A 19,100-nucleotide genomic window follows, 5' to 3' on the forward strand; every position below is an offset into this window, starting at 1 on the left:
TGGCTCCTCTGGAGTTGCCTGCTTCCCAAAGATAAAGGAAGATGGAGTGCAGCACTCTGCCCATCCTGTATAGGAGGGTGAAAGTCACTGCAATAACTATAGGAATTATTGTGGTGGGGCACCTTGCTTGATATAAAGGGAGAGTGCAATGGATTTCTGCTTACATTTGAGCCTTCCCAGTCCTGTGAAGAAAGGCCTCTCTGTGATCATAATTGGAATGAACTCATGAATAGCACATGTGAGCAGAAAGCAAATCTGAAGCTGCAAGCAGTCAGCTCACCCTGCTGCATGGTTAGCAGGGAGGCATGTTGCATACTCAAGATACAGTGCAGGGAAGGACATGTTCATCTTACTGAACAGGCGGAGCACCCACTAGAAATTAACCAAGGTTTGGAAACTTCCTTTTGCCCCATGTAGGTCTGTCTTCCAGGCAGGTGGAGGTATGTGGATGTCTATTTTTGGTCAGCAGGCAAATATCTACCATGAGAAACTGGTGGCGACATAAGACAGCTGCACGCCATGTCATGACTAGGGATACATGCACAGGGACAGCAGGGGAAAGCCTATGATTCCCCCACTATTGGTTTTATACTGCAACCTGAAGTATTTATTTCTCTATTTCTAGTAGACCTCCAAATGAGAGCAGCAAATATTGTCCATCAGAGAGGCAGTGCCACACACCAAAGCAGGTCATACACCCCTGTTAGTCACAGAGCTGTAGCCAGCACCAAGAAGAAATGCTGGGAGATGTCAAGCAGAGGCTTGGGGTTTGTCATGAGGCTTTCTGTGTTCAGAGATGGGAACCAAACAACAGCTTTGTTGCTGCTTAAAGAAAGAGCTGAGGAACAAGCAGCCACGGAGAAAGGCCCCTCTCAAACACAGCACTAAAGAGAGAGGGATGAAGCATGGGCTCCACATCTGCCTTGGGGACACAGATCTTTGCCTGCACTCCTTCCGCTCCCAGGAGAAATGTCAAACCCACGTTGTCTTGTGAGATCATTACTGCAAGTTACAGAACTCTTTTCTGATTGCTAGAGGATTGCTAGGTTATCTTGCCTGCATTGCTATGCTGTTACACTGCAATACTGTGAAATTAAATGCAGAGAGATTTTTTAAGGGTCAAAGGTTTTCCATGATCTTAGGAAGGCATAGCACTGTTAGCCAGTGACTATTAGCTTCAGTTTTTTCTTTAAATCACGATCCATATTAGCATGTCCCTCACAACCTTAAGCTCCAAGACCCCCCTACATACTCATTTTACCTTTCTCCCCTCACACTTTCATTCATGAGCTTCTGAGCTCCAGCCACTCACCTCCTAAAACTCCCAAACCTATCTTTGAGTGCTGAAATCCACATATGGGCAAGCCCTCATAGGAGAAGATCACAGCTGAAATAACAGCAGCAACTTTCCTATGGCCTTCCATCCTCTATTCTCTCCCTTGAAGACTGAGCCAAGACATGCAGAGGAGTTCCATCATGTTTGCCTGATTCCCCATCCATCCTCAAGGCTGTGCCTGTGCCCAATTTCCCTGTGCTCTCAGCAGTTCATTGCTTGCCTGTGAGTCCCTCACCTCCAGCTTCTGTGGGCACTTGGCATTACCGAAGTGCCCAGTTGGCTGGGAAGGGAGGTAGCCAGAGCAGCCACACAGATTTTACCCATGCTCTGAGCACGAGTTTCTCTCTGTGAAACACACTGGATGTTTCAGGCAGAGGAGATCCAGGATTCTGAACACTGCTGAACTCCAAAGCACAGTCGGATGTCAAACCAAAGCCACCTGGGCCTACCTATGGTAAGTCAAATTCTGTGACTTTTCAGCATGACACACAAATAATGTTCGGGCAGGAAAAGTAAAGCAGGTTGGGCTCAGGTTTGTTTCAGTTGTTTATCTTTTTTCATTCAAGAATGCATTTCTTTTATAACTGATGGCAGAAGACTTCATTTCTAGTGGGTTTAAAATAACTTGCCAGTAAGAAAAACCAGTTTCTGTTTTTCATAACAAGGAGAAGCCAAATGAGTGGTTCCATGTTCAGAAGAGCCTCAGAAGTCTCTGCTGTATTCATTGACCGTGGTTCAAACCAGTGTGCAGCACAGCCACTGAAGGAGAAACAGAACAAGGAGTCAGACCATCTGGAAGGTCCACAAGATGCCACTGGCACACTTCGCCACAGCTCTGGGAGAACAAGCTGGGAAAGGCTGGAGCTGAGTTGTAATCTGTCAATACACGTAGGATCCATCTGCTCTGGAACTTAGGGGAAATGTATTGCCAGGATCAGCCCCAGACTTTGCAAGTGTGTCTCTTCCAAGGGAAGAGCAGTCCTCCAGGGCAAACTGCATGGCCTTTGAAAAATTCCAGGGTTGGAATATGCCATGTACAAGTTTGGTTCGGTTTAAACTAGCTGTGACTGAAGGTCACAGGCCTTCCTAGCCATCCTCCTCCCTTTGAGCCAGTCTTCAGCTGAGAGGACTAATTGGATGGACCTCTTGGGGCCCCTTCCAGCTGTTTCCTCAGATATATTTGTATTCTGCAAAGGCAAGACTCAAGCTGATTGCTTTTATTACAGCTTCAGCTGGAGAAATGTGCATTAAAAACAATGTGGGGAAAAGAAGACCTGATACCTTTCAAGGTCTCTTCTAATTCTGGCAGGTACATTCTCTGCCAAAAATGAACAGTCCCCTGCTGTGTGTTTTCTGAAGAACTTCCCTCTAAAAGTAGATCGTGAAACACACTGTGTAAGCATCTTCTCAAGCAACCTCAGGCATTTTAAATGTACTTTACTTCTTTGCTCCTGTAAGGTAAATGCTCATTCTCCTGATTCAGACAGGCCTTCAGAGCTGAAGAACCTTTACACATAAACAAACTTCCCCTCTCAATCCCTATTGAGTTTACCACTTATAATAGTGATTTTAAATAAATGTGTTTTAGTGTGGTCCATCGCTGTAGCTTACCCAGACGGTATTTCAATCTAACCGGCCTTACCTCAGCCAGAGAGAGTTGTATGACTCCACTCTTCTTTTTGTCCAGAAGATGAAACACTTCTGAAAAGCAGAAGATGGAGAAAAAAATAGGATATAAACTACAGAATTTGGCACGTAGAGAAATACTGACAAAATGTAGAGATCTGGCTTTTTGCCACGATCTACTAAAAATCTAGACTGGTTCTGTAAGATAAAACTACAGCTGTTTTTCTTTCCTCTTACAAGTAATTTCTAAGCCACTTCATGCGGCAGAATAGATCTACAGCCCCAAACTAGGAGTTGGCAGCAGGACAACTGCAAAATCTGATGCAGTAGCATCTGGTATGATCTGGGGACAAACCTGTAAATCAGGTCTGAGTAAGGACTATAAATGATAAATGGTACCATTTACTGGAGCTGGGGCAACCTGGGGACCAGAACACTGACCAAGAAGTGCAGATGACTGTAAAGAAGAGCACGGTCGGTTATGAAATCATGTCCCTCTGCTCTCCATGGTCATTCAGACAGAAAGACTTTTGCTTTTTCTCTTCTGCTTGCTCTGACAGACACAATTTTGCTGGCACACTCAAATTGCCATGAAATTTGCTACATTCACAGTTAAAAGACACCAAACACTTAATGAAACCCCAAAGTTTACAGGAATTCCCCATGCCTGGTGAATGGAGGCACTTACTGAACAGGGTCTCCAAGCGGATCATACAGGCCACGAAGCCATCGAAGTCAATGGACAGCTTGCTGCAGGCATAGCGGATGACAATGCTATGCTGCATCTGATCGTTGAGCATGAAACCTGAAGGCATAGGAAGCACATGCATCACTGACACAGCAGGTTAATCTGCTGTCTTTGATGTGACTGATCCACGGGCTGCTGCAGCTGCAGGCAGACCTGGGTGAAGGACAGGACTCCTCCTCAAATCTTTGTTGAACTCCATCACCTACCTCTGCTGTGGGTCGTTTCCAAAGCTCATTGTGCTGGGTGAAGAGAGGCATAAAGTTCTCCCACAGCATTTTTTCAGGCTGCATATTTCACATTGTTTCAGAGCATAAGCAGTCCTATGTTCCCCAGATAAACCCCTAATTAGTGTGTCTTGGCGCTGCAGCTGAATAGCAATAATTGCAGTAAAGCCTACTGCTCACATGACACGTTGGGCTCCATTCAGGCCCATATTAATGCTATTTCTGTCTCTGGATCATTCACATAAACTCCACTGAACACATGACAGATTTAAAAAACAGTGCTCCTGTAGATGCCCCTGAGTTGGCAAGCACTGCTCCAAAAGTGAATAGCAAACATCAGACAGGATATTGTTGGGGCATGCCTTGATCAGGCTTGCACCTTCTCGAGTGTAGAGAAAGGTGGTGGGAGGAAAAGAAGGGAAGAGAGGATTTGGACATAGCTCTGAAAGACGACAATTAGATTAGGAAATAATGAGGCCAAAAATGGAACAAGTAATAATCAGATGGATAAGCAGTGGTCACAGCATGGACAAAAATATCAGTGGCTCATAATGGAGAACAGAGGATGGGTTTTGATGTATATAAAAGCAAAAGGACATAGCTTTATGTGACTGTCAGGAACGGAGAATGGCACTGGCAATTCTGTGATCTAGGAGATGAGAAGGAAACTGAGCCTCTAAAAACCTTCACATTCTTCCAATATTTGATGATCCAGTGGTGTCTCCGAGCAGTGTACTCACCTGCCTCTCTGAGGGCATTTCGCATCTCGTGGGAGTCTATGGTGCCAGAGTAGTCACTGTCCACTCTCTTATAGATTTCCTGCAGCAGAGGGGAATGTGGGAATGAGGAGACAGCTTTTCAGCGTGTGCCTCCACAGCAATGCACAGTCAGGCAGGCTTTGGCTTTCATAGCTGCATAACAGCAGCAGTGAAGACATGGTAGCACAGGCTCACAAGGGTTTAGCAGCCAGACTGAAACAATCAGGGCTACTCCAGGCTTTAACCTTGGTTTATTAGTCCATCCTGCAGCCTGTGCCCTGCCATCCTCCCTGTTCATGTAGCTAGATTAACACCAGGACAATCATACCTACCTCTGCTGTGCCCACACCATCACTCTGCTGTGCCTCCGGATTCTGATGGCTGGGACAGGGGCTGCCCCTACCAGCCCAAGCTCCTACTCTCTGAAACATTAATGAGCCCCTGGGATGCTTCAAGTAGTTGCTGGCAAGCAAGGCAGACCGGGAAACACATTCCCAAGGGCTGGCAGCCAGCCTGCCTGCCTCCACGTTACATGGTGGCAGACAGGCCATTGAGGAAAATATTCTATCATTTGGCAAACACTGCCACAGACAGAGTCCATTTTGCTTAGTATTTCAGACATGATGACAGATGCTTCCTACTGCCAGCAGGTTTATTACCCAGAATTAGATGCCACACAGACCTACAGCTCAGACTAGATTCGGTTCTCAGGGCTTGCTCTGCTGATACCAGCCCCAGAATCCATATGGCGCTTCATGAGCCCATCATTCCTTCATGAACCTCCAGGACAGACATTCTGTGCTGACCTGAATCAAGAACAGTAGCAGCAGTCTTGCCTGAAAGGCATGTTGTCAAAGAAAGCAGGTCCAAACTTGACCTTCCTTCAGACTGCTTGATTCTGGGTGAACTTCTTGGATTTTAAATCCTCTGCCAGAAAACTAATTCAGCACTTTAAAAACCTTAAAAATACAAAGCCAGGTTCTTGTAGGTCCTAAAAATTGTGTTTCTTGTGTTTGCTGGGGCTCAGCTGGCAACGTAACATACTGCAACAGCAGAAATATGTTCATATGAGCTTTAATACAGCAGGCAGCCAAGAGAACTGTCTTTGCCAGCAATGAAAGAGGGTTAATCTGGCTTTCCATAAGGTATTACAAATTACGGAGTGCGGTGGGGCCAAGGTGAAAGAGGACCTGCTCATGCCCTTTTAAATCAGGAGTGTTTCTGAGCCCTGGAACAAACTCCAGCCATGAGAAGGAAGGCTTCCAAGTACATCTGCCTGTGGTGGCTTAACCCTATCTCAGTTCTGGATCTGTACTTCAGATCTGAGAAGGAAGGGGAGACAGTCAGAAATATTATTACCAAGTACTTTTGAATCTTCATCCAAAGTGTCTTGAACTCTACAAGTCCCAGGGTGCCAGTCCCATTGGTCTGGGCCATGTTAAGGCATGGTTCACAAATTCAGGATTCCTCTATCCTTAGCAAAACTAACCGATAAAAGTAAATCATGCGTCACAGTGTCATCTTAATGCCATTAGTTCTCATCTGGAATGCATCTCCATCTCACACAGACACTCCTACAGCTTTACATTTGCTTAGCTAAAGGCATGCCAAGAATTTCTAGGCTATCTGCACTCTCAAGGAATGATATATGGGATTGCTAAATATATAAGCATGATGAGATCCACTTGCATTTTGCACAGTTAACAGCAGATTAGAATCCTTAGGGAAAAAGAGGACTGGCCTCTCAGCAAAGTGTCAGAAACCAGAGGCAGTGAACAGAGAGAGGCAATAGTAGGCTACAGAGTCTTCCCCCATGTCCTTTAGGATCTTGAATATTTCTTCCTATGGAGAATTATTCAGAAAGAGGGAGTTGGCCCCCATGATGCTGAGTGGCCCTGGTGGTTTTGGGAGACTGGAGTGCAGGGCAAAGGCCTCACTTCTAACAGAGAGTGATCCACAAGATCCACTGCTGACCTCAACATGACCATGAGGCCAACAACAGAATTGCAGCATGGTTCTTGACCCTCCCAGTACACTGGCTACCTTCCCAGCACATCAAGGGAGTATTGGGCACATGTGCTGACCTCTCCTTTTCCTTTGGCTACGCAAACTGTATTAGCTGCCATGTGTCCTACAAGCTATGCAGAACGAAGAGAGGCACAGCATGTACTTGTAGACTTCCCCCTTTGAAGAGGCTCTCCAGCCTGTCTCTGCTGCTTTGAGCTCTGTGCTCTATAAGCAGTACCTGGCTTAGAGGTTGAGGTTGTACTTAAAACCTGCCTCCTGCCAAGCACACTGTGTATGCATCTGAAACTGCACAGATGCATCCAGGCAGAAGGTCCCTGCTTCTTCCCCTGCTATTTTTAGGGAAAAAGTTTAAGCAATGAGAGGTGCAGAGCAGGTGAGAGAAGCAGCTCATGATTACGTGGTTCAGGTTTCTGCCACTCGGAGCCGATAGAGCTGCTTGACTGAATTTTATGCCTCCAACCATGTGCCTGGACAATGGAAATGTAAACTTAGCCCATCTTGTCAGGAAGTTTTGCAATGAGATCCAGAGACTTTAAAGGTGACGAACTGATATTCAAAGGATACATCTAAAAGGCTGATCATCTCTCTGCAAGTGTTAATGTTGAATCCATCACTTTTAATATCCTTTCCTGTACAAGAAGGAAGTAAAAATCCAAGTCAGGAATACTTTTGGACAAATATTTTCCTGCAGACAATCCTGGAAATGTCAGTCTTCTGAAAATCTTATAATCAAAGTGAATGCTCTGCCATTTCTTCCACTATTTTCCTTCAGCTGATTTAACATGGCTTTTTTGGCAGAGGGGCAAGGGGATGATATTGGGTTTGGGGGTGGTAAGCCCCTATTTGCCCACAGAAATTATGCAGCAGCATAATGATACCTTCCCATGGTTGTCGTCCCAAGAAGATACAGGGAATATAGTGCCTCTGCAGGAGATCAGCTGGCTTGGAATGGGAGCACCAGGTGATATTTTTTACCCCCATATTAGACGTTCAACAACGCAAGAGACACTGAGCTCAGACACAAACTCAGCTTTTCATTCCCCTTAGCTGATAGAGCTGGGTTTTGTTAGCACAGATCCAATTCGTGTGCTGATGGACCCAAGAACAGAGGTTCACTGACCAAAGAGCCACTTTATGCCTTGCTATTTCAGCATGTGCTTCTCAGCTCTATTCAATGGGAACTATATAACATTACTTACTTTTAGCCAAAACCTGGTTTAGGATAGTCTTAAGTTTAATTGCAGTCACTTCACAGTCCTGGACAGAAAAGAAAACATACTTGAAGTGTTAATACAAAACAACTTTTGAAACAAGCTATATTCATTTGCTGTCAGACAGCCAGAGACCATTTTCCTTCTGTATCTAAGGCAGGTAAACCTTTAATGTTTTGTGATAGTTCACATTGACCATCATACATTCCATGGAGGAGATCCTTAGAAACTCTATTTCCTACACTTTCAAATGGAAAGTAAGTGTTTTGTTAGGTGCCATGACCCAGTAAATGTTAATTTTATAACAGGTTTGACTGAATTGGGTGACTGTAGTTTTCCTTGTTTGAGAAATCATTTGAGATTTGAGATTTTCCAGGCTTATAGGAACTACCAATCAAACAATACTGAAACTGCCCTTTCAAAACTCGAAAAGGCCTTTCGAACTAAGAAGATGTTTTCCCTCTCCAGTGCCAGTGGCCACCTGTTCGTTAAGAGGAAATCTGACGTGACAGCCACAGGGTAGTGCAACAGGGCTTCGTAGGTATTGTTTGTCAAATACAATAAACAGAGAGGAAGTTCAGCCAACAGTTTCCCAATGCGCGGGGCTTCTAAACAAAAAGGAAGGAATTGGCCAACGAGGTCATTGTCAGAATTATACAGTAACTCCACAGGTAACTTATTTCACCCTGGGACAGTATTTCCACAGTCCTCACTCCTATCACCCTTATTTTCAAAGTTATCCCATGCCCTGCATTACCGAGGGAACAAATCCCATTCTGCACCAATAAGAAGAACATTGTAGTAAAACTGCTCTATTGAAAAAGAAATGGAACTGAAGTTGTGACGTAATAAAAAGAGAGAACTGCTTGATTTTCTGGAGAGCAGGCAGAAAAAGGAATCAGTAAGTCAAATATTTGCATAATTGTAACAGAGAGGTCCCAATCTTTTTCTTTCACTTTAATCCACTTACCTCTCCAGAGAGCTTTTGAAACAGAGCCTTGAACTCATCATCTGTATCTTTGTTATCAACATGAGGCTAGAGGAAAGAGATGACCGAGAGTGTGGTTTACAAGGTTCTGGAAAGCAAGCTGTGAATATCGTAAAGCAGCTTTACAGGGGACTATTTACAGCAAAGGAAAATGAGCACTTGCTCTGCAGCAACAGAGGCACTGCTTAAATCACAGTCAGCCAGGGGCTGGCTTCATCTGGGAGTAAATACTTTCTGAGACTGATGTAAAAGTTTTCTTCTGCTACCAAGCCAGTTTTATGAAATAGCAGCAGTGAAAACGCTGCTGCCTCTGGCCAAAGCAGTTCAGCAGCTCCTTGGCAGTCTGCTTTTGCGATTTCAGGAAGACTATTTGTTTCTATGGATAGGACCATTCTGTGCCCCCACTGCCTCCTCCTACCTGTGCTAGATGGAAGAGCAATTTAATGTGTTCCAGCCCAGCCTACAAGGGTCCAGTTCCTGTGCCCCAAGGTCCCAGGTACGTGAAAATGCACATGAAACTAAGACATGGAGATATGTAAAGAATCCCCATAAATATGTCACATGAATAAATATCCCAAAAAATATTTTTCCTGAGCACGAACACATACTGTGATCCCAGGTCAGGGAGAAATTAAAACCTTGCCCCTGTTTTGCCCCCGCATTATGAAGGAGAAGTCTGATAAGACAAATCAAAAATGGTCCTCCCAGTTAAGACATTTACCTCGTATGGTTTTGCAGACACCACATCACCTATTATCCTAAGGAAAAAGGGGAAAGAAAACAACCAGAAATGATAATTCTGCCATTTGCCTTTAAAATAGTTAGCAAAAGAAGCTGGGTTTAATATAAGCTGTTAACGAACGCACAGGTTTCCTGCCTCCAAAGTTCTCCACTTCTGTCTGTCCCACCTCTTTGAAGATATTTTCCTTGAGAAATCCAGCCTTGTTGTTCTTGTATCCAGACCCCAGGTTTTTCATTCAGTGGCTGCTGTTGATAAAACCCTTCTTAAAACCACCTCCTCGTCATCTTATTCCCAAATCCTGCACCCTTTAAGTGTGGGAACTCCTATGTCACAGACCTGAGGGATCTAGTTACCACTTGAGTGCTGGGTGGGAGGCCACCTTAAGAGCCATGACTCTCTACCATGGGTGTGCACATGTATGGTAGACTATATGAGAAAATAGGTCCTAGAAGTTGTCCTTGCCCATGGCAGGGGGGCTGGAACTGGAGGATCTTAAGGTCCTTTCCAACCCTAACTATTCTATGATTCTAACTATTCTAAATGGGCTTATTTTGCTGGTAAAGAGAAAAGATAGAGCACAGGATGTGGGTGCAACACCTGACCTTCTCCTTTACGTGCCCTGCAAGCAGGAAAGGAGGCTTTACAGAGAAGGTACGCACTGTGTTTTAGCCTTCTTCTCAGAAAACACTCGCAGGCAGAACTCTCCGTTTTTGTAAGGCTCAAAAGTGGATGGCACAATGAGGTACTCGCCCTGGGGCAGCTTCATGCGGCTCGAGACTTCACGCAGGTTGATGTAAGGATCAGAGCGGGCTACCGGTTGGTTCCGTGCGAAGAAAGCACGGTTCATATGAATGTCTGTGTGGTTTTCCAGCTGTTGGGAAATGTGTGTTTGTTAGAAACTATTTGACAATTCACTGGTAAGCCAGAGACCCTCCTTCAATTTCACTGCTTTAAATTCCTTAGCATAAAATAATAAATTCGCAAGTGACGGCATAAAAGATAACCACCAGGGTTCTGTTATAGGAAACAGTTAGGCAGGTGATTAGAAGAGGTAAAGATCTTTCTCTATAAAGATTATTTTTTCATATGCCTCTTCACAAACTGTAATACAAAATAAATAAAAAGACCATAATGTATCCTCATATCTGGTCAAACCATACTCAAGCTGTCCATGTATTGAGCAGTTTTTGCTTTCACAGGCTGCTAGTGCACAAATTTAAATTGCAGGGTATTTTTGAGCAATTTATGGCATGGGATAAATCTCTTAATTACACAGGAGTTGTCATCTCTGATTTCTTTAACAGACAGAAAAAACAGTAAACAGGACAAAGCAGTAGTCACAAGGATGAGACTTTTGGGGTCACGAGATGATTTACCCAACTTCTATAAGGAATACTAAGGATATTCATTTGGATTATGCAGAAAATAGTGCTTAACTTTTCATTAATACCAATATATTCTTAAGCAAGTGAAACACTGAGTAGCTCATAAAACAAAACACTGATGTAAGAAGAAACCGCAGTGTAAGAATAACATCTCTGCTATAAACCTCCTATTCATGACTTTTTCTCCACACGGATGTCTTTCAAAGAGTGTGATTCAGTGATCCACAAAAAGTGCTGTGTGGTTGACAATGGGTGGGGAATATTGCATACGGGTAGGGTTTTCAGGCTGCCTAAGATCAAAGCATACAAAGATGTTACCAATCATTTTATAATCATTCCGTTTTTCTGCTGTAAACTGTAGAAAAATATGTTTGGGTTTTTTTTCCAATTTTTTCTGAAGATAAGATTGGATTTGGTATTTATTCAACAGCCCCATCCTTTCTCCTCACTCAATCTTAAGCTAAGTGAGACTGCAAAGATTAAGAAGGCAGATCCATATCTCTTCCATTATATAAAGTTCATTTTCCCTCTGCATCTGCAAGGCTGTTAAAAGAACACAGTTAATTGCTAGATGAATACACATTCATTTACTGAGAGAGAAGAAAATGTCTGAAAAGCCAAGAAAATTTGGCAGCACAGGCTGCTGGACCTCCGTAATGAGTACAGGCTATTATTACTGTCAGACACCCCTGGGGTCTCTTCTGGAATGAAAAGTCTCTTTACCTCAGTATTGACATCTGGGAGGATTAGAGAAGGTTGAGTGGGGTTTGTTCGCTATCACAGAGTTTGGAATTCTTCTAAACAACATTAGCTATGTTTTCTCAGTTTTAAAATGCAGATTCTGTTCTGCCTTCACCTGTACTACATAGGTGAATTCTGACTTCTGTTACACAAGCTCAGTGGAAGCCAGATTTCAAAGAGTATAAATGAAGTCAAGGCTGCGACTCAGATATCTGTAAATAAAGCCTTGTGCCTTGGAAATAGTTATTTAGAACTTGAGATACTGGTCCAGTGAGCCAAGAACAAAGTCTTCCTGGTAGCTAAATTCTCCAGTGCAACAGGAGGTGTCCATCTGGATTGTAGAAATCTTCAGCAGAGATTACGTACCTCGTGAGGAATCTGAAAGCAAGAGAAAGAACCAATGTTAAAGGGCTGCTACATACCTGCATCTGTCATTAGGGTAAAAAAAAACCAAACAAACCAACTAAACAAAAAGCACAGATAAAGCCTCCTTCAGACACTTTTTTTATCATTTTCATTTACAACCACATATTGCAGTATCAGTTATACATGTAGTTCTAGCTTGTGCAACAGCTGTTCCAAAGGAAAAAGAGGATCTTCATCTAGAGGAATCTATACGTTTAGTTGCTTTACTCCCAGTATGGTGGTATCAACAGTACTATTGGTTGGAAGTATTTGGGTAAGCCTTTAAATGTTCAGTCAGGAAGGTCAACAAGTTAGCCCCACTTTGCTAACCAAAAGCAAACTGAGGATTTATCACTACACACCTGGAATCTAAAGTCTACTGTTACTGCAATATGATGAAAATAGAAGGCCAGCACCACTAGCAATTAACCTGAGGGTAAGGAGATTGTTGTAAGGCAATTACAACAAGTAACAAATTTCATTATTTGGCCCTTCCTAAACTAACTACACTGCTGTGTTGATTTACCTATGAATGCAGGGTAGCTTTTCCAAAACCAACTGGTTGTCCTGAAAGCACAGACTCCAGTGAGAGCCAAAGAGAGAATTGTCCCAAGTCCCAAAACATCTTTTGAAAATATCACCCATACAATCATTGTGGAGCCTGAGATGGCTCCTGAAAACCTCAGGTCTTGTTCCTTAAAATTAGCATACTAGAAGGCCAGGAGCTCGGTGAAGGACACACAGTTATTGTCAGTAGGCAGTTTGAGCTGTTTGACTTACAGCATACGGAAGGGCAGGTGGACTTAAACATCTTTTCATCTCTTCACCTTCCCTTGCAGAGATCTGCTTTAGGTCACCATGATGCTGTCCTAACTGGGCCTCCTCAGCCACAGCATCAGCTGCAATGATGTAAATCTACGACAGTGCATGGCCGAAGTAACATGGATCATAGCTGGATGTCTAGATGAGACAACTTTTCAGCAATGTCTTTCAAAAGGAAGTCTTTATCTTGCTAAGAGCCACCAAGTCTACCCTGCTATTCACAGAGGAGGCAGATGGGATGAAATAGATGTAAAGCAAAAAAGCTCTGCTAACTTCTCCAGGGTTGTACTCAGTGATATGAGCAGACAAACATCCTAAATGTGTAAATTCAGGATGCCAATTGGCCGGGCTGGTTGGTACCACACAGATGGCAACTCAGAAATGTGCTCAGTGAGAACCATTTGTGTATGCAGACACTTAGGCACTAGGGAAAACCTTTCTTAGTTTTGACCCATGCTGCACAAGATATATTAGCAAAAGCCAGCCATTCCCATCTGCTCCCACCTGTGCTGGTTAATGATCTTCATCCAGTAAGAATCTATACAACATTTAATTGCTTGTCTCCAGACACGATATTGGGAATGATACTACTGGTTGGAAATTTTTGTATTTTCTACTCTCCTCTCACATCACAGAAATTAGAGGTGATATTGTAGATTTTCCCTACATTATATTTTTAGAGATAGAAGCAACACTGGAACAATCAAAAAAAAACCCTCTTTTGCCAGAAAGAAGGGAAAAAAAATACTGAACCAGAACAATACCATGGGAGACAATGAATGAAAACAGTTTTTAAATACGAGGGGAAAATAAGAAGAAAAAAGAAAGTGACTACTGAGCAGTAACCATAGGCTGTAATCAGAAACATTTATCTGGAATTGCCAGGCACCCTGAGCCTGCCCCCATTCAGATTTTGTAAGAGAAGGCTTTCAATGAGACTGTTGCTAAATTACTGCCTCCAGTTTTACACTGCTCTCCTGTTAAAGTGGGACAAAAATTGAGCCTAAATTTATCTGAATCTTCCCATATTATATGGGTCAGGAAGAAATGAGAGGATTTGAATCATCTTGCAAAACCCAGTTTTATTGAAGTGTAGTGCTGAGTGTCAAGATGTAGCACAGTGCTAATTTTTTTCCTGCATAACTGAACAGGGACTAAAGCCTTCAAGCAGGAACAAACTTTACCTCATAGAGCGAATAACCAATACTAAGCAGAGCTTCTCCCATCTTCTTCTGTCTCCTGCGGTACTTCTGCATCAAGCCTACCAGTATGGTACAGCATGGCTCATTCAGACTTCCTTCATGGTCATCATCTGGTTCTTCCAACCGGATTTTAAACTGGGGATTGGTCCAGTATGTTGCTAAGAATACCCAAGGTGAGACATAAAGAAGAAGATTTTGATGTCATTGTGGCCAAGATAGCTGTCACTAGGGTTATAGAGAATATCTCTTTGGAAGGACTTTTGCTTGGAGTTTTCCCAGTCTTTTCCATTAGGTTATATGGGGTTTTGCTGAATATCAGTTTGAGCCGTGACAAATCAAAGCACCAAGGTATTTTCTGGGGACTAATAACCAACAGGGAGGAGTTGATATCATTAATTCCAGACAGTCATTTATCTCTAGGAAACATCCTTGGCCAAGGCTGTTATTATTGCAAGAGAATCAAAAGCCAGACAGCCTCTCCTCCAGAGATCTAACCTGAGAATGAATGGAAAACAACACTGCCACTGAACTGTGACACTTCCTGGCCTGCCCAACCCTTTGGGGGATTGCTCCAGTCAGCAGCAAAAGCCACGTAAGCAGGAAAAGCAGACAGAGAAAAAAGAAAAGAACACAGCCATGAATTAACTGCTTAGAGTGTTGGTAATCCCTCATGAGGAAATAAGTGTGAATTAGATCTTCATTTAAACTGCCAAGCTTTTGCTTACAGTCTAAACCACACAGAAAGGGCTGCACCTCCAAGCCCTTCCCATCGAAGCCCCTTCCAGTTTACAAGCATGTATTTTTTTTTAGTGTTTTGGTTGGTATTTTCACCACTTAGCTGGGTCTCCACCTTGGTAGTTCTGGCAGCCCCCAGCAGTTGAACCCCGTCTCCACTGCCCATTAAACAGGGTCAGGTCCCATCTATTGACCTCGTTGCTTGTCAGAGTGTCAGGAGTCAAGTTGCAGATCTCAAGCCGGGTGAACTGCCTTTGAAAATCTGAAAACGCCATCCTGGCACACAAAAAGACTGGGGTTAGTCCATCAGCCTCAACAGTCAAGGCAACTGCGAATGGATGGCTCTCCCAACAGGGCAGCAAACATCAGTACTACAGACCTGCCCAAAGCCACACTTAATTGAACTCTGAATCTTGGAACTGGCTTTTGGGAGACAAACTTCCTGCTCCTTTAATGAGCTGTGTGTCCTGGAGACAGTTGTCAATGGCTGTTACACGTACGGGGCTCAGTCATACCATTTTCTGTCATCACCAGCAGTGGGCAATCCCTTATGATCATGCTTCATTTACTAAAACTAGTGGGGAAAATGTGCATGGAGGTGCCATTTAACAAGAGCAAAAATTGGCCCTTATGAAAGTGTCACACTGTAGAAGAACAGTTTCAGTCTGGTGTTGTGCTTTAATCCTATGGTTTGATGTTTATTTTTAGCGTTCCTAGTACGTCTGCATGAGTGACAGTCATTGATCACTTCATGCCGCAAGCAGAGGTCTATTCTCATTTCTCAGTGCCTTATGGTCCGTATAGCTGATTGCACTACAAGATGGTGGCCGTTTATCTTCCCAGTCTAGGACAGAGTGACATGAGCTCAGTACTGATCCATATAATCAACTAAGTGGGATGGGCTTTCCATTAGGTCTGGGTAAACAGACTCTTCCCAAGCTGGTACTCTAAACCTTTTCATTAGTGTGTAGCATTTAGGCAAAAAAATAAACTTCAAAATGTAGAGCAGCTGAGGTTCATTTTTGCCACCTCATTAATTTTATTACCATCTGGTCTCTATATTTTGTATAAGCACTGAATTATGCAAGCTCTAATAAAAGGTAATATTTGAGTGGGAAGGAAGATAAACACGAGTCTAACAATGCATGCATGTCATTATTAACCCACTTGGTGCTGGCAGTTTCTCTCCACCCAACTGAAAGGTCTGCTTAAAGAGCACACATGCATGCACAATGCCCAAAAGGTTAATCTAAATAAACAGCTCTCACCAAAACTCTCCATCATCTACTTGCTTATCCAGAGTTTGTTTTTGTTTCGGATCAATGTAATTCCATTCAGGAGCACTGCAGACAAAACACAAAAGCAAGCTGTTGTGTTTCATTCTACAACAAGATCAGAGGGTTAGGCTCTCTCTTTGGTTACAGCTGACCAAGGAGTATGTATTTCTTCAGCAACTAGACCTTCTGCCCCTCTCAATGTTAGTACACACCGCAACCTGACTATCTGCAGCTGGAATCACATTGCAACCATATATGCAGCAAATAAGCCTTAAGCTGAATCATCACTGCCAGGAGCCAGAATGTACAAATATTTCAGACTGGCTGGATTAGATAACATGCAGCCTGAAAGTCAGGCAGAGCTTCTCCACTGTAAGATCTATTGGGATGCCTGAGAGTCTCCCTAGGGAAATGATAGAAGCTCTGCTGCTGGAGCCACAAAAAGAAGAAAGCAAAACAGTGGAATTAGCACAGCAGAAAACATCACTGCTCATTTCCCATCCTGATGTTCAAGTGCAGCAAAAGCTGGATTCTGCTCTGATCTGCTCCCATGCGTCCATGCAGTTCTGTACCTGCCTCAGCAGAGCTGTGCCATGATAAAACAGGCCTAATAAAATCAGGATATGGCATGCATGCATGCCTGAGGCATCTTAACTTGGGGCTGAGCAAAGCAGCTCTGGTAAAGGTAAGAATAATTGTAATGTTTATCTCTGTTTTCTGTCCTTAAGTGTGATACAACATCAGCACCAGGACTGCAGTCAGTCAGTCAGGAGAGGAAAGTGGAATCTCCAAGTGCTGCATGAAAAAATATATTGTGGCCTCAATTAAAGTGCAATTTACACCATTCTAAATACAAAAATAAAGAGGTGTTGTCACTGCCAGTTTCCTGGATTCCAGGATAGTGGAAGCCCGGACAGTTTCTGAGAGATCTTCAAACTTCTAGGTCCTTTGCTTTAGTCAACATCCCCATTTTTTTAAGATTCTCCAGTAGAAACTGGTCTGCTTTAGAGCCAAGCAACCTTAGAGTTGAAGCAAGGGCACAATAATTGATCCCTGCTGTAATTCCCAGGAATGGGATTGGTTTGCATATTCTTCTAAGGTCCTGGCACCATCAGTAAGATCAACCTGAGAAAAGTTATCTTGCAAAATGATGTGGATACGGCTTGTGTTGGTCGGCTCACAGTTAAAACATGGGCTGTTCGCTCTTATCAGATAGCTCTGCGTGAGGCAGGGAAGAATGTCCGCTGGGCAGAGCAGATCAGTATCTAACCCTGCTAATAAATTAATAGTGTTTTATTCCAACTGATTCAGTATCTCCCCTAAATGTGCTTTGTGATTGGATTAACTCCATCGTCCCAATTTAATTTTTAAAACATACCAAAATACACTGAAGAGAGAGAAGTAGGGGCATATAAAAACCTACTTATCACTCCAAGCTCCAGTCCACTCCACTTCACCCCAGGGATTTCTAAGCCTCACTAGTTTCTCTAGCCGTCCTCTGTAATATACCTAAAAGATCCACAACAAGCAGAGTGTGAGCACTTCCATCACAGGACAATTGCTTTTCAGACTGGATAACACATGATTTGTACTTGAGTGATGCCGTCAATTACAATTTGCTAAAGTTAGAAGACACATAGACACCTTCCACCCTTATTTTACATTATCCCATGCCACCAAACGAGCCATTAGCTGCAGCACTCACCGTTTCATATAATGACAGCAACCTGCAAGGAAAAACATCAGCTACAAAACAGCAGAATATCTATGTCCTCAAAAGCAGGAGACATCGCACAACACAGCGAGGTTGGGAAGAGGTTATTTGGCATGGGCACCTCTGTAAGGATTTCGGTTTACAGATGAGCAGGAGTGCCTAGGGCTCACTGTGAAGGTGAGACTAATGGCACAGTTCCTGAAAGAGGCTTTTACTCCTTTCTCATTAGTGCTGACTGGCAAAGTACACACTCCCACTTCATGAAGTACAAACATGGGGAAAAGGCTGCCTCTTCTGTTTCTCCTCTCTGTACCCTCCATTTCAGTTACAGCTTGGCCCACCTTTACATTTTGCATGCCAGTCTGCTGGTACAACACAAGTTGAAGACTGCACTCTATATATACTATACATATATGAGTATATATACTATAGATACTGTATGTAACTACTAGTACAAAGCTTCTGACCTGACTAAGTACTGCAGATACTTTCCTTTCACTGTAAGAGCATGCACGGGTGAGCTACATATTTATTTGGTCAGTCACAGAAAGACATCAGAAAGTTGAAGGCAGTGTAGTATTGCAAGCCCAAGCTGGCTGGTATGATGGCCCTCGAGGGGCTGGCTTACCTCTTCTGCTCCAGTGACAGAGTAAGCATGTCCCTTTACCAACTTCAGACTTGTGATTGCTTCTATTTCAGATGCAGATGTTATCTGGGGTTATGAAAGTATACTCATTTAGGACTACATACTGTACATGAACTCTGCTTTCATAAGCAAATGAATATAGGGAAAGATATCCAAAGCAGTATGCACAATGAATATCAATATTCTTGATGCAAAGTATATTAAATAGAGGTGAGATCCACAGCAGAAGTTCATCTCTATGGTTCCAGCCCTTAAATATGCAGTCCTAGCACAGCAGAAATTCAATGAAATCTAAATCTAAATCCAGTTCCCAGCTTAGGCAACAGACCCAGTCACCTGCAAAGACAAGTTCGTGCAAACTAAGATCTAGTCTGCCTCAGCTGAGATCCAACATACCAAACTTTGAATAATTTGAATAATCTTATATGCCATGAATCAGGATTTCAACCAGGATAAGGAAACAGGATGTGAAAGGCATGAAGTTTCGGTAACACGTACAAACATCATCTGTA

The 19,100-nt window shown here is 43.2% G+C and overlaps 1 protein-coding gene across 3 annotated transcripts in view; it reads right to left on the reverse strand.

The window, feature by feature from the left end:
* Window positions 1-1,867: 1,867 nt before the first annotated feature.
* Window positions 1,868-19,100, reverse strand: part of CAPN8 (calpain 8) — a 30,213-nt gene continuing 12,980 nt past the window's right edge. Inside the window, exons 6-20 of one of the 3 annotated variants that reach the window (XM_061475351.1) lie at window positions 18,571-18,654; window positions 17,652-17,737; window positions 16,220-16,294; window positions 15,067-15,227; window positions 14,199-14,374; window positions 10,321-10,532; window positions 9,641-9,677; window positions 8,902-8,967; window positions 7,920-7,977; window positions 7,285-7,349; window positions 6,052-6,120; window positions 4,675-4,753; window positions 3,651-3,767; window positions 2,979-3,037; window positions 1,868-2,095 (exon numbers count right to left, since the gene is read on the reverse strand). In XM_061475351.1, coding sequence (XP_061331335.1) covers window positions 2,072-2,095; window positions 2,979-3,037; window positions 3,651-3,767; window positions 4,675-4,753; window positions 6,052-6,120; window positions 7,285-7,349; window positions 7,920-7,977; window positions 8,902-8,967; window positions 9,641-9,677; window positions 10,321-10,532; window positions 14,199-14,374; window positions 15,067-15,227; window positions 16,220-16,294; window positions 17,652-17,737; window positions 18,571-18,654 — 1,368 coding nt within the window. In that variant the 3' untranslated portion in view covers window positions 1,868-2,071. Of the gene's footprint in view, window positions 2,096-2,978; window positions 3,038-3,650; window positions 3,768-4,674; window positions 4,754-6,051; window positions 6,121-7,284; window positions 7,350-7,919; window positions 7,978-8,901; window positions 8,968-9,640; window positions 9,678-10,320; window positions 10,533-14,198; window positions 14,375-15,066; window positions 15,228-16,219; window positions 16,295-17,651; window positions 17,738-18,570; window positions 18,655-19,100 lie in introns of those variants that run through there. The other 2 variants (XM_061475353.1, XM_061475354.1) reach the window with 2 other exon arrangements.

Source organism: Pezoporus flaviventris, unplaced genomic scaffold (genome assembly GCF_033815535.1).
Source record: "Pezoporus flaviventris isolate CSIRO_AGI_PZ_B2104156 unplaced genomic scaffold, CSIRO_AGI_Pfla_v1 ptg000083l, whole genome shotgun sequence".
Lineage (NCBI taxonomy): Eukaryota > Metazoa > Chordata > Aves > Psittaciformes > Psittacidae > Pezoporus > Pezoporus flaviventris.